General features: G+C 48.4%; 4 protein-coding genes across 4 annotated transcripts; 2 read left to right on the top strand and 2 right to left on the bottom strand.

The window, feature by feature from the left end:
• The first annotated feature begins 3,488 nt into the window (after positions 1-3,488).
• Positions 3,489-4,840, top strand: M430DRAFT_128877 (hypothetical protein). The gene is made up of 2 exons (XM_024862083.1): positions 3,489-4,062; positions 4,175-4,840. The coding sequence occupies exons 1-2, from the start codon at positions 3,798-3,800 to the stop codon at positions 4,522-4,524; spliced, it is 615 nt and encodes a 204-aa protein (XP_024717090.1). The 5' UTR covers positions 3,489-3,797; the 3' UTR covers positions 4,525-4,840.
• A 211-nt stretch (positions 4,841-5,051) lies between these two features.
• M430DRAFT_109785 (hypothetical protein) lies at positions 5,052-6,172 on the bottom strand (the record flags this gene model as incomplete). Its single annotated transcript, XM_024861306.1, has 3 exons — positions 5,052-5,538; positions 5,591-5,829; positions 5,888-6,172. 3 exons carry the CDS (start codon positions 6,170-6,172, stop codon positions 5,052-5,054), a joined length of 1,011 nt encoding a protein of 336 aa, XP_024717089.1.
• Positions 6,173-8,639: 2,467 nt separating this feature from the next.
• On the top strand, positions 8,640-11,554 carry M430DRAFT_109796 (hypothetical protein; the record flags this gene model as incomplete). The annotated part of the gene is made up of 2 exons (XM_024861307.1): positions 8,640-11,105; positions 11,189-11,554. The coding sequence occupies 2 exons, from the start codon at positions 8,640-8,642 to the stop codon at positions 11,552-11,554; spliced, it is 2,832 nt and encodes a 943-aa protein (XP_024717088.1).
• A 966-nt stretch (positions 11,555-12,520) lies between these two features.
• On the bottom strand, positions 12,521-13,691 carry M430DRAFT_31390 (hypothetical protein; the record flags this gene model as incomplete). Its single annotated transcript, XM_024866036.1, has 5 exons — positions 12,521-12,682; positions 12,738-12,820; positions 12,869-12,972; positions 13,020-13,218; positions 13,286-13,691. The coding sequence occupies 5 exons, from the start codon at positions 13,689-13,691 to the stop codon at positions 12,521-12,523; spliced, it is 954 nt and encodes a 317-aa protein (XP_024717087.1).
• Between the last annotated feature and the right edge of the window lie 339 nt (positions 13,692-14,030).

Here is a 14,030-nt window from a genome sequence, read left to right as displayed (position 1 = left end):
GGGGGGGGGGGCCAGTCAAAAATATCAAAAATGTAGATGGATATATATCTGGAGCGAGAAAAAAAGATTGCCGCCCGTGCCGAATGCCACAGGGTAGATAGAAGGTTGGGGTCTTACCGCGATTCGAACGCGGGGCCTCTCGCAAGAAAGACTTAAGGTAAACCCTAAGCGAGAATCATACCACTAGACCATAAGACCGTTGAATGTTTTTGATGCCCCGTGCCTTATCAGCAAATAATAGGAGGCTGAGTCGGTTCCTGATAACTAAGGTACCTTAAGGTACCTAGCAAACTCAATGTATAAAAGTCCCTACCTACTTGGCAGACGGTAAAAATTGATGATGATCTACGGAGTGCTGTGATTCTCAGAAAGAGGACCCAACTTCCCCTCTTCTTTGCTTTTTTTCGTAAAGTGTTCCCACTCCTACCATCCACCACCCACCATCTTTCAATCCAATCCAAGAACCATCTCATCAAAACAACGGGGCACGTTAACGTGCAACCTGCCTACTCCGCAAGGTAAAGTACACAGGCACCGGCGCTGGAGTTTATCCGGGTTCAAGGGTCTTCAGGTCTCGTATTACTACCAATCAAATCAGAACTTGCCCAAGTTTTAAGTCGTATCACGACGGCATGTTAGTTGGAAGAATGGATAGCCTCTTAAGAGATGCTCACCGTAGGTCGCGGGACTTCAGTAAGATGGCAAGAGACCCTTCCAAGAAAGGGAATTCTAAGCGCCAGTGCGCTACGGCAAGAAGGGGTCAGTGAAGAAGCGCGGCTGATGCTTTCTTTAAAGTTTTGATGCCTTCTCTTCATGTCCCTGTCCCGCTCCACAATGACGATCGAAAGCTTCGGTACTCTTTTCCGGACGGTATGTATTGGTGAGTTAATCTTTGATTACTCTCAGGCCTGCCTTTATCGGGCACGGCCAGTACATCCCGCATCTTCATACCCGGGGGGTGCCGTGTTCCGTCGAGGACAACTCGATAGCAGATTCAGGAGTCGAGCGATGAGAAATACGAGTTAAGCTCGGGATTCGGATTATGAAGGTTTATTTATCGATAAAAGGCATGCTGGACATATCTTCCCTAGCCTCCTAACGGGGATCTTGCACATCTAGGATGGCGATCCCGTCGATCAAGCTAGATGTGCATAATTCTGAGTTTGCAGTTTCATTTCCAGAAAGAAGTGCCAGCTTTGCATCTCGTAAGATAAAATGCGTTGAGAGCCACATGCCGGCCACTCATTTCTGTATTTTTTGCGTTCATTTTTGAAATAATCCCTCGCTCTGTTGGTGTAGTCCACCTGATAGCTTTTGCTGCTTTCAGCCCACGGTCTCGATGAAGCATTGAACCTCATGCCCAAGTCTTGGAAAATATGCTTCTAAAAATGAATGCCCAGACAAGTTGTCCGCTGTTATGCTGGATCTTGGCATCAAACCTTGATTCCTAGATGTCAAAGCTCAAGCCACACAATATCTCACGATACTTCACATGTACTCCATTTCTCTAATTCCTCGAATACAGTCCCCTGACTCCCCTCTTTACATAATATATGGAACATCCAAAAGCCGAGAGAAGGTTGTGTTTCCGGCCTACGTCAGAGCTGGGATGACTCGGGCTTTCTGTGTACTTTTAGTTGCACACCACTCCTAAGAAACGTCTGCCTCTCCGCAAGGTTTAAAGACAGGTTAAATATAACTGGAAAACCTGAAGTCCTTCATCATGTGATGTGATATCTGATCTTGTTGAACATCGCATTTCCAACAATCGTCGCTGCTTCTCATAATATGGGCTTTATCTGAACTTCTGTAGCAACATAGATTACCTACCTAGAACCTAAGAGGGCCTCTAATTCGCGATTTAAATACAGTTTTGTTGCACATCGCATGTTCCGTCCCCGTCGTCACCTTTGACAAGATAAGCTTTCGTCTGGACTTCTATATATATATATACCATCTTGTTGCACGTCGCATTTCCCATGGTTCTCACCTTTCATAAAATTGATCCTCGTCTGAACTTCTCTAGTATCAGACTGGACGCAGGAAGGTGTTCAATACGGGCTCTATATATACTTTTTTTTGTTGCACATCGCATTCTCGGCCGGTGCCGTCATCTTTCTTAAGATGAGTTTTCGTCTGGACTTCTCTAGTATCGTGAAGATATTGAATGCGAAGGTAGCACTCGAGAAGTTGGGACGAAGCTCATATTGTCAAAGGTGAGGATGCCAAAGAATGCGACGTGCAACAGAATGATTTCTCATTTTGTTGCACGTCGCATCTTCCAAAGTCCTCACTTTTCATGAGATGGGCTTTGAAGGTATTGAATACGAGGTATATATAAATTTGTTGCATATCGCATTTCCCAACAATCTCACCTTTCATTGGGATTTCTTGCAGCACCTCACCAAATATTGGCAAATCCAGCAAGATCCGACTACCCGAGACTCAATTCTGCTTCACATCGTATTCTTTCACGCGGGCTTCCGTCTGAGCTTTTAACAGTGCCTATCAGGCACAGAAGTACAATATTGGTGTGGCAATCAGTTAATGTTATCCCTGTTCTACCTTAGGTTTATAGGAAGATGCTCCACACTTATTATCTGTAATGAATTCCACTACTTCAATTCCACTCGATTCCAAATCAACACTCCCTATACAACCGATATCTCATTAACCAGAACACAGACCAACGCTTGAGATTCCATATCCCTCGAATCATACACCAAAGAAGACACTCATGCCAAAATCTTCACCAGAATCACCGCACGTCGTTAGGGAATTTCGAAATATCGCCATTACTGGCCCCACGGCTTCTGTATCCGGGGTCGTATCTCGCTCCTCGCAGATGAGGACTACTTCACCTGACGCTAGCCCTATAGCCATAGCCTCAAAGCTGGGGGCAGGGAAGTGAGTCAATTGGAATTGAAGGAGACCAACGACAAGGCTATGGTGAAGGTATTTGGTGGCCAAGCTCTTGGAGGTGTACAAGATTGACGAAGGGAGGAATTTGGGGGCCTAGCCCGAGAACAAGATGCAGGAGATCAATTCTTTTCTAACATTGGCTTTCTGCGAAGGTTATATTGGCAATGGTTTATAAAGGAACTGCGGAGATATAAAATTGGAACATACCAGATGCAAATCATCACCTTCCATACCCCAAATATAATATTCATCGACCAGCATATACTTATACAGCTAAGATGAGTGCCATATCGATGAAACAACGTCAACCATAATTCAATATTACGAAAGTAAATGGGATTGAACTGATATCTGAAGGCAGAACTAGAATTGAAAGGGCACAAGTGAGAAAAGGGGTATCTTCGATCACGTGATACATATGAGTTTCCAGCCTCTTCCACTAGGAAGGTAGGGTGATGTCGGGCATCTCGTCCCATTAATATAACATCTTGGGCCCGTGGAGATAACTTCATGAAATAGGGATACACTTCAGAAGGGTTTAAAGATGTAGAGAAGGGAATTGGAATGGCAAGAAGTCCTAGGTTTTATATACCCCGATACCTTATCCCCGCCTCTCATTTGTCAGCAGAACTCGAGACCCCTCCATGACGAATTCTGATACCATACCGCGCTGCGGAATCGAGATATAAATCGCGACGGCGAACCTCCACAATTTCTCTACAACCCAAGTCGCCACCCAAGAATAGCACAGCGACTTCGAATCCAACACCATAATCCATTCCCCGCGACTCTATTCGAACCCACGCAATACCAATCCACACTGCGTCTCGCACCCCGCCTTCTCCCGCGCAATCCTCATTGCTAGGTAGCCAGCCATGGCATCCGCATTACCATCTTTCATCTCGCGGCTCATCCGCCCCTTCAGCAACTCCACCAGCCTGGGCCTGAGCCCCGGCGGGCCGGTATCCGTGCCCGAGGGCGCCGCCAAGGCCACCGTGGCCGCGGGCTGCTTCTGGGGCGTTGAGCACATGTACCGCAAGGAGTTCCAAGGCAAAGGGCTCTACGATGCGCGCGTTGGGTATATCGGAGGCGATGCCAAGAACCCGAATTATCGCCTTGTATGCTCAGGGCGGACTGGACGTACGTGCCCCTCTTTTTCCCCCTGCTGCCCATTCAGGAAAAAACAGGAAACAAAAAAAGAAAAAAAGAAAAAAGGGAACTTTCTGCTAATGCTTGAGGGGGGAATATATAGATGCTGAAGCGCTGCAAGTCTTGTATGACCCCGAGAAACTCACGTATAGACAACTCCTTGAATTCTTCTACCGCATGCACGATCCAACGACAACCAACCAGCAGGGCCCAGATATCGGCACGCAGTACCGATCAGGGATCTTCTACCACGACGCGGAGCAGGAGAAGATCGCGCGCGAGGTGACCCAGAAGGCGAACGAGAAGTGGTGGAAGGGGAAGATCGTCACCGAGATCCTGCCTGCGGGTGAGTGGTGGGATGCTGAGGATTACCATCAGAGATACTTGGAGGTCAATGTCAATGGCTATGAATGCCCAAGCCATTTCTTGAGATCGTTTCCGCCCCTTGATTAAGGGGAATGTCGGAGAGTACGTGTGGTAAGTGGAGATGGGATGGGATTGAGAGATAGGTTTCGAGTAGCGGAAAACGAGGTATTAGTGTTGCGTACCGCTTGGTAGCAATAGCAGCGGCGGGTTTGAAAAGTGAAATACATGTAAATGATGTTAGAGATATCCAAATCGCGAGGTTGAATTGAGAGTTGGGATATACTTCTACGGAGGTTTCAATACTTGTTAGAGAAATAATGCTGACGGGTTCACTAAAAGTCTGAGTGAGGTTTACATCTCTTCTTGGAAGTAGGTTTGTAGTACGTATTGTTGGATTCGACGGTTTTGGCAATTTTGAACAGTTTTAACAGTTTTTAATTCTTTTTTTTATCAATTGAATTTATACAGACAAAAGAGAGGAGACAATGCACGTCCGTGCTATAGTCCAGTTTCAGACCCAGTCATGTGCTCCTGATCCCTATATATACACCGCTTCATTACATTCTAAACTAATAACCGAACACCCTTTGATCCTCCCCTACGTATACGGTCGTCTACTTTCTTCGGTTGTTTTGCATCATCAAGATCTGGACCATTCGGATGAAGATGTTCAAGAAGTCCAACTCTAAGCTGATACTCTCGTTGACAGGGTCCTTTCGAATCAAGCCTCGCTCAGCCATCCGAGCATGGCTGAGGATCTTCTGTACATCGTAGAGCGTGAAGCCACCAAATACGGCCAAACCTCCGTACAGCCAGATGTTCTCAGACCAGGCGAGTGTGCGGACAGCGGTGGCTGGGAGAACCAAGGGAGCGAAGCCAGAGACAGCAACGAGAGCAACACCGGCAAGGAGAGGACCTCCGAGGTAGAGGTATTTCTCTTGCTTAGCGGTAGCACCAATGAATGAGATCGACCCCATCATTGCAACAGTGTATAGACCGGCACGAGCGATGAGTGCTGGCGGGGCCATGAAGAGGAGAGGAGCAAGGAGGGCACCTTGGGTGGCGTTGAACGCTGTCCACAGAGCATACTTTGGAACGTAGCTATTGAACCATTAGCCATGTACCGCGAAGAAGTTTAAAGGAAACTACTTACTTGCTTGGGTCTATGGCCCTTGTTCCCATCATCGTACCAATACTAGCCGCCAGACCACCGATCATGACAATCCATGGGTTGGTGGCCATCATTCTGTAGGTAAAGCCACTTTGGAACATGGCTCTGGCAGACAGACCGATGATACCCACGCCCAAACCAGTATGCATGAATGTGTCATTCAGGTATGATCTTTCGTATGGAGGCATTCCACCATCTTCACGGGTTTCCCTGTTGAACATCTAGAGAAGCAACAAGTCAGTATTTGATGAAATCCGGACGTACCAGAGGTCGACTTACTATGTTCAATGCGATCAAGGTTCCTCCGAACATTGCCCCTCCTACAACCAGCTTCTGTACCAAGTTTCCGGCACCGGCGCCGGGCGCAACGGTTTGCCCGATGTATGTTCTCGACTGTCGGAATGCATTTCGAGCTTTTGTGAGAGTGCTGACGGGAGTGGTGGTTCTGGAGGTGAAGAAGTTGGCCGCGGGTCTAGAGTTGTGGAATGACCGGACCGAGGTCGATTTGAAAGCGGATTTCGAGGCGACGCCTAGAGTCGAGGTCAGCCTGAAAGGCTGTCGCATGGTAAATGCCATTTTGAGATGATTCTGTTAAGATTAAATCAACTCTGATGGTAGACACGAACGATAGTTATGTGGCAAGCGGAGGCAGCAGGTAGCAGAGAGGTACGCGGGTATTTCAACAATGACGATTTGCCGCTAGAGCTTTCGAGAACCCACCCTTCACGTGATCTCGAATTCCTTACTCATCACGCGCTTTTAAGGTTGTCTTAACTCCATGCTCAACTACCTCGTCTTTCTCTGCGTGCCTTTCCCGACAGCCCAGTTTCTGCATCTGAACTCTATAATCATTTAATCAAATCATGACAATGTTTGTGGCTTGGGTTGCATATCATACATAGGTACCTCGAAGTCGAGGCTCCAAATTGCTCAACTATAAAGATGTCTGCTCTTTTGGCTCAATTGATAGTCTCTGATTTTCCAGTATTGATCACTCGATTACTCCCCTCGGCGTGATGGAAGGTAAATATTTAACTTTTATTATTTGACTGGGTCCTACTCACCCTGCTTCCTTTCCCACCACGTTTGAGGATCTTTTCCCCAAACGAAATCAACGAACCTGTCAGACTCATTTCAGTGGTTGAATCTTTCCCGATCCAGCATAATTCCTTGGATACATCAAATTGCAAGGCAGGGCTAGTTTCTCAGTATAGTACATGTTATACACTTCTTCTAGAAGAAGTCAATGTCCAGATTAGACATGCTGCATTTGCTTACAGAAACTGCCGACTTCGTCCAAACAATGTTCGGTCGTGATTTATGGAGGCCTGTGGGAATTTTTGCAAATACAGTACTGGAGGTTTGACATATGGAGGATTGAAGCCTTGGAAAACCAACCTATGCGGATGATATCGTTCCCACGCATGGACTGAAGCGCCAACACGATCTCATAAACGGTGTGCCGAGTCATGGGGATTTTTGAGGCCCCTTTAGGGCTGCTTGCTTTCTCAAAAGCATGGCGTGGTATGGGAATCCGCGGTTCTATCCTGACGTGAATGACCATCCTCAAATGAGCTGACCAACCAAGAACTCCTTGAGCCAGGGTTGACCTTGGGACCAGCTTCTAGGAGCTGGATTTAGCTCAAGCAGGGGGTTCGAGAGCGAGGGTATAAAGTAGAGAGAGGATCGCACAAGCGAAATACGAACGTTTTGGCACGAAACGGCTAATGATGATCTATTATTTATGCATTTAGGCAGTATAAACAATGGCTTAAGAGCCTCTTGACCCAGACAGATCAGATCCGTTGAGATTTATGTTGCGTAGGAAAGAGATACATTATCTCACTACATTTTCTGTAAATGCTCTTGACGATGTACCCCCTCATTCTGGAGAAAGGACAAGAAAGCTGGGATTCCATACCTATGTAGTTCTGGACAACGTGGGTTCAAGGATCTTGTGAGCTTCTGGAAGGCCAATCGAAGACAGCCAAGCGAGGCGGGAACCCCTCCCTTGGCTCATATCAGAATGCAGTGTACTGCAAGATAGCGATACATATGTACGTGCGGTCCTTCGTTTATATTTATATTGATGTTTATATTCCCGTCTCTTTTGATTCCCCCAAGTACCTTACTTCTCCATCTCCTTATCTGTTCATCTGCTGATTGATTCCAGACTTCTCCACCGCCGAATACAATACTCGTCACAACCCCCTCTTGTCGTCATAGCGCAGACCGCGGCGGCTCCGCCCCGGCCAATTGAGAGACGGGCCGCATTGGGCCTAGCGGATCGCGTCTCCTGTCGATACAATCTGGACGCTGCTCTTGAACCACTCTGCGGCCCGTGCATCCCGCTGAGACCCTTCCTGCCTTTACTACTGATACCCTCACCGTTCCCTCTGTAATCAATAATCAAATCAGATTAAATTAATCAATCAGTCAATCTATCAATCAATCAATCAATCATATCATATCAAAATAAATCTCTGAATCAGCCCTAGACATCCTGCTCGCGCTTCTCCTCTGCCCTCGCTGCGCATTGTGACATAGAGATACCCCTCCTCTTTCTGATAATCCGAATGTAAGTGCGCTGCAGAACCGTCCCGTCCATCTCCGACACCAGGAGACGCCGAACAGCCCTGATGCTGTGCCCCAACGTAGACTGACAATATGCTTCACAGAACCTAATACACCATCTCCTGACGCGCTCTTGGCTGCCCCAGGTAGAGAACCGCGTCTTCGAACTCCCCATTGTACATATCGCGAGACCCTTCACGAGGGGAAGACAGGCTGCGGCTGACCCGTGTCGTTTGCTGCGCCCCTCATATTTCGCTGCGACGTTTTGAGAGAGGGTTGAGGACCGCGACAACGCCTTTCAGAATTATCTGCAGACCTGGCCCTCCTTCTGGCAGGCCCACCGGCACGACGGCCGATAGGCCGTGGAATAGACACATGAGAGTCGGCGGGGAGGGCAACTTTTGGCTTGAACATATATGCGTACACATAATTGCACACCCACATACATACATCCAATATGAGGCGGAATCGAGGGCCAGGCGGCTCGCCATTCAGGGCTAATGGTGCTACTGCTATACCCGACTCCTTGTCATTAATACGGTCCTTCAATATCGAGACCAACCCTACTCGACCAGTGCGACCTTCGCCTTTAACGGCTTCGACGATCCCAGACATGCCACTTGACCTTCTCGATCGTATTCGATCATTTCCGCTCTTTGTATCAGCTCCCGAAGCCTTTCTGACTGCCATCGGCAAACATTTGCGGCCGCAGGTACACGCGCCCCACGACCATATTTTGACCGAGGGAGACGATGCAAAGGCAATGTACTGGTTGGTTAGGGGCGCAGTCGCAGTCACATCTCGAGATGGTGAAGCCACGTATGCAGAGTTGAAGCCGGGTGCGTTCTTTGGAGAGATTGGAATCCTCATGGACGTGCCTCGAACAGCCACGATAATCGCCAGGACAAAATGTCTCTTGGTAGTACTGAAGAAAGAGGATCTAAGAGCAGAGCTACCCGGTTTTGCAGAAATGGAGCGGGCAATAATGGATGAAGCGCAAGAGAGACTGACAATTTTGAATAAGAAGAGGAAAGAGAGTGGATATGGTCCGAAGCTTGTGTCGGCTTCCTTGCCTTCTAGAGGTGGAAAAGCCACAAGTGAAGCGCCGCCAGCAGAACATGTGACGCGAGACAAGGAGATTGTTGAAAATGGTGCAGTCGTGAACTCTAAGAAACGAAAGTCACCTAGTCCGCAAGGCATTGAAGACCATGCGGCCGGAGGCAGCGCGTTGGGTAATGGTTTTGTGAACGTGAGAAAGACACTGAAAGAGCTGCCCCTGTTTTCAACTTTACCACCCGAGATCCTTCACTTTCTCGGATTGAGCGCTCAGCCGAAAACATATCCCCCATTCACTGATATTATTGTACAAGGCTCTCCAGGAAGCGAGATCTACTTTATTGTACGAGGCGAGGCTGAAGTCATCCACGAAACTTCTAACGGACAAGACATTAACAACGCTTCACAAAGGTCTTGTATACGACCACGACTCAAGCAGGGACAGTATTTCGGAGAGGTGGCAAGTTTGGCCCTGGCGCCGCGAAGGACGGCCACAGTTCGATCTATCACAACCGTTGAATGTTTGATGATCAGTGGTGAGGTACTAGATGAGTTGTGGAGACGCTGCTCTCCAGATATCCGACGTCAAGTGGAAGCTACAGCCAAAATACGAATAGGGCAATCGGAAGATGAGGATGTCACAATGGCCGGCATAGATACACCGCTACTCAACCAGCTTGAACTCGTTGATCGTGCCTCGACTCCTAACGGTTCAACACTGCCACAGGTCACGTTGACACCTTCAAAACCTGCAAGTCCACATAAGCCTAGTCGGGCTGAGGATCAGGAAGTCATGGAGCCGTTGGACCCGGACCCTTTCCTGAGTGTTGATATGGATAATATGAGGGCAAGGTCAGGGAGGAGAGGCTCTCTTACGCCACCTACTCCAGAATCTTCTCCACCAGAGAATATTCCCACCGGGGTGCCGATGAGATCCAGATCGAGATCAAGATCGCGAATACAGACGACTCCTTCGGAGACAGGAGAGGACCTCACCTCTTCTGATTCTAGCTTTCGTCCAAAGCGGCCAAAGATTCTTTCAATACCTGCAAGTCAGGACAATAATGAAGGCTTACTCCCAGACAAGGTCCTACTCATAATTTTCTCCTATCTAGACATCTACCATCTAATGCGTTTACGAGTGGTTTCGCCCTACTGGTCTAAGCTTCTTACAAACTCACCGAAGATCTGTCGATATCTGGATCTCTCCCTCTACAACCGAAAAATCACTAATCAAGTACTCACTGACTTTATCTGCCCTTTCGTTGGCAAACGCGCCCACACGATAGATATCAGCAACTGTTTCCACATTACAGACCCAGGATTCACTGCCCTCTTCTTGCAATGTGGATCCAACGTCCGCTGCTGGAAGATGAAAAGCGTATGGGATATCACAGCTAATTCAGTGCTGGAAATGGCCAACAATACCAAGCAGCTCGAGGAAATCGATCTTTCGAATTGCCGCAAAGTGTCCGACAATCTCTTGGCACGGATTGTAGGCTGGGTCGTCACTGAACCAAACCCAGCCCAAAACCAGATGAACCGCCAAAATCCTGGACAGCAAAATAGCTTGGCTCCGCCGGTAGGCACGGTAGTAGGGTGCCCGGAACTCAAACGCCTAACACTCAGTTACTGCAAACATGTGACAGACCGGTCGATGGCGCATCTAGCTGTTCACGCCCACGCACGCTTACAGTCCATCGATCTGACACGCTGCACGACGATCACAGACGCCGGCTTCCAACATTGGTCCATATACAAGTTCGCGAATTTAGAGCGGTTGATCTTGGCGGATTGCACATATCTGACTGATAATGCCATTGTGTACCTGACTAATGCGGCAAAAGGGTTGAAAGAACTGGATCTTGTCCGTACCACCCTTCTCCCCCCTCCTACCCCAACTCCCCCTTTTGAATACGAAACAAAAGCTAACATCAGTATTATATAAAGTCCTTCTGCTGCGCCCTCTCTGACACCGCCACCGAGGTGCTCTCCCTCGGCTGCCCACAGCTGCGTACACTCCGGCTTTCTTTCTGCGGCAGCGCCGTCTCAGACTCCTCCCTCCGCAGCATCGGGCTACACCTCCTGGAGCTGCGCGAGCTAGCAGTGCGCGGCTGCGTGCGCGTCACCGGCGTCGGCGTCGAGGCCGTCGTCGAAGGCTGCAACCAGCTCGAACTCTTCGACGTGAGCCAATGCAAGAACCTCCAGCGCTGGCTCGACAGCGGCGGCGAGGAGCGCAGTCGCCGCTTGTACAACCGCCCGAATGTGCGCTTCCTGACTCAGAAGGGCAACGGCAGCTCCGCTGGCCTGCGTTGAATAATGCGCGTCGAGGGATCTGCTAAGCATATGAGACGTATTTGCGCACTTATTTACCTATGTCTGGATCTCGGGAATGCTCGCGCTCTATCTACATAGATAGATAGATAGGCGATGGAGGGATTTGCTAGCCGGCGCAAACGTATGAAAACGTATTTTGCGCATTTATTGTATCGTTGGGATCTCGGAATGCTCGCGCTCTACATACCTAGTTAGGCGATGGAGGCATATATGGATGGATTGATGGATGGATGGATAAACAAAAAAAAGGGAATCGTGGATCTGGCTGGAGTCATACCCCCACACATGATAGTGTGAAATCAATGAAAGCATCTGTCAAAATCAAAATCCCCTTCCGTACATCTCTACAGCACGTGTCTAGCCTGGCTAGGTACCTAGATAAGACGTGTAACCCATGACAGAGATGATGAGAATCTTTTATTCTGCTACGCGCGATTCGAATGGCATGGGGGAAGAGCTTGTTAAGCTGGTATGGGGTCTTCAAGACAGATTCGTATCAGGATTTGAGGATTCTAGGTTTTAAATCGCGGGGCTTAGGCTCGGGGACAATGGGGCGGGGATGCAGTGGAGAAAGTAGGAAGGGGAGGGACCAAGCTTGGATGTGGATAATACGCTATAGGTACGTTTGGGAAGAAGGGAGACAGAAGGGGAGAGGTGAGCGGGGCGTGTAACATTTGGGTATATATGGATGGATGCAGTATGCAAGAGGAATCGAATTGATTACCTCGATTAGGTTAATGTATTTCTTAACTCAACGAACGCTTCGAGGGTTCGTGAAGGAGCGAACCCAATGAACTAAACTAGTTCTATGCCTGACATGAACAGGATTTGGGGTATCATGTATGAAAAACGCCGGGTGCAATAAAAGCATATCAAATCGCAGCTATGTTGGGTGGTGATCGCTGATACTTCGCGAAGGGAGGGGAGGGAGATAGACATAGACCCTCAGTCGTCAGTGAGGTCAACGACGGTCTGGCCATCTTCTCCGCGGGTGGTCTTATATCGCTTTCCGCTTCGCGGAATTTGGGAGCCGTCATCGTCCGCAGGTCTCCTTCGTGCTCCTACTAGCGTGACCTCTTCTTCCTCCTTAATACTGGCAATTTCTCTCTGTGACGAGTCAGCTTGTTGTTAGTGAAAGTCAGGGAATGGGGGCTGTTTCTACCTTCAGATTGGCAATCCTCTTCGCCGTGGAGTCTTCGCCAGGGGAGGGTGACCGAGGAATGATGCATTCCGCTTGGAGGGCTTCTGGATGTGTGTCAGACAGATCTAGTGGCCCATTCAAGTGAGACTAACCATGAGAACGGTACTTAAAGCGGAAAACACCTAAGGGATTTTCCTTGCCGTCTGGAAACTTGACATATGTGGGCTTCGAATACATTCGTCGCTCAGGGCCGAATCTGGATCATTGTGAGATAGTTACTGACAACAATTGTGAATAACCTACGCAATTCCATGTGATAAGGCCTGACCCTTCAATGCCTTCTCTGCAACCTCCGTAATGGTTTTCGGCAATTTGTTATTTACAAAAGCCGGATGTCGAGGAAGGGAGTAGTGACATGTGCGATGAAGCAAGACGACTATCTCCCCAAGACCAGCAATTCGCTCCATATCAAGTTTAACACGGGCAGTATCCGTAGACTCCACTAAGTTTTGTTAGATTCAACGGTGAGTAGACTCGAGGATTAGTTTTGGTATTGAGAATCCACGCACCCCTCGTGATCGAGCAGAATTTTAGAGGACGGTAAGACACCTCCGTTGGGCTGACTCTCATATACGATCCATCAATGGAGCCAGACCAATCCCTCGGCTGAAAGTCTTCATATAGAGGAGTATTACGAGCAACCGGATTTCCGTCAACTAGAGCTAGAAACGTGATGCTATCATATTGGCCGGTTTTCTCGGCCAGGTCGAATGCCCTCGTGATCTCGAGTTTAATGTTGAATTCTGCATCTGATTCACACTCTATATATTTAGAGATTCTCCTCCTTTTCGAGGATGTAACATCTTTGAGCTTCCAATTGCTATCGCTCTCATCGTCGTCATCATATTCTTTCAACGGCCCCCCTTTGGACTCGATGCTGACTTTGACACCGGGAATGTCGCGAATGATAGCCATCGAAAAATCGAGGCAGGTGTCTTTCAGTAGCAGACAATCCAATGTTCGGGTGGAGTGAAATGTGTGGTATGTCGAAAGAACACGGTTTGCGATAGTGAAAGATAGACGGAATATTCAGAGAGTGAGCAGGAGTGGCTGTCTATTAAGACAGGAAGGTATTGAAAGAAGGTATGTAGCCTGAGGCATCTAGAAGGCACCCTTCAGACGTCCATCCTCAAGGGGAATAGGTACCTTAGGCTCCAGTCTTAGGCATGAATATCACGTGCCTTAAACTCTAACAGTGGACCTGGAAGGTGATGTTTCTTCAGCCTTACGAGTTGAGGCACGTGCGAGGCTTAA

This window comes from Amorphotheca resinae (assembly GCF_003019875.1).
Source record: "Amorphotheca resinae ATCC 22711 unplaced genomic scaffold M430scaffold_13, whole genome shotgun sequence".
Classification (NCBI taxonomy): Eukaryota; Fungi; Ascomycota; class Leotiomycetes; order Helotiales; family Amorphothecaceae; genus Amorphotheca; species Amorphotheca resinae.
This window is presented reverse-complemented; position numbering and strand designations above follow the sequence as displayed.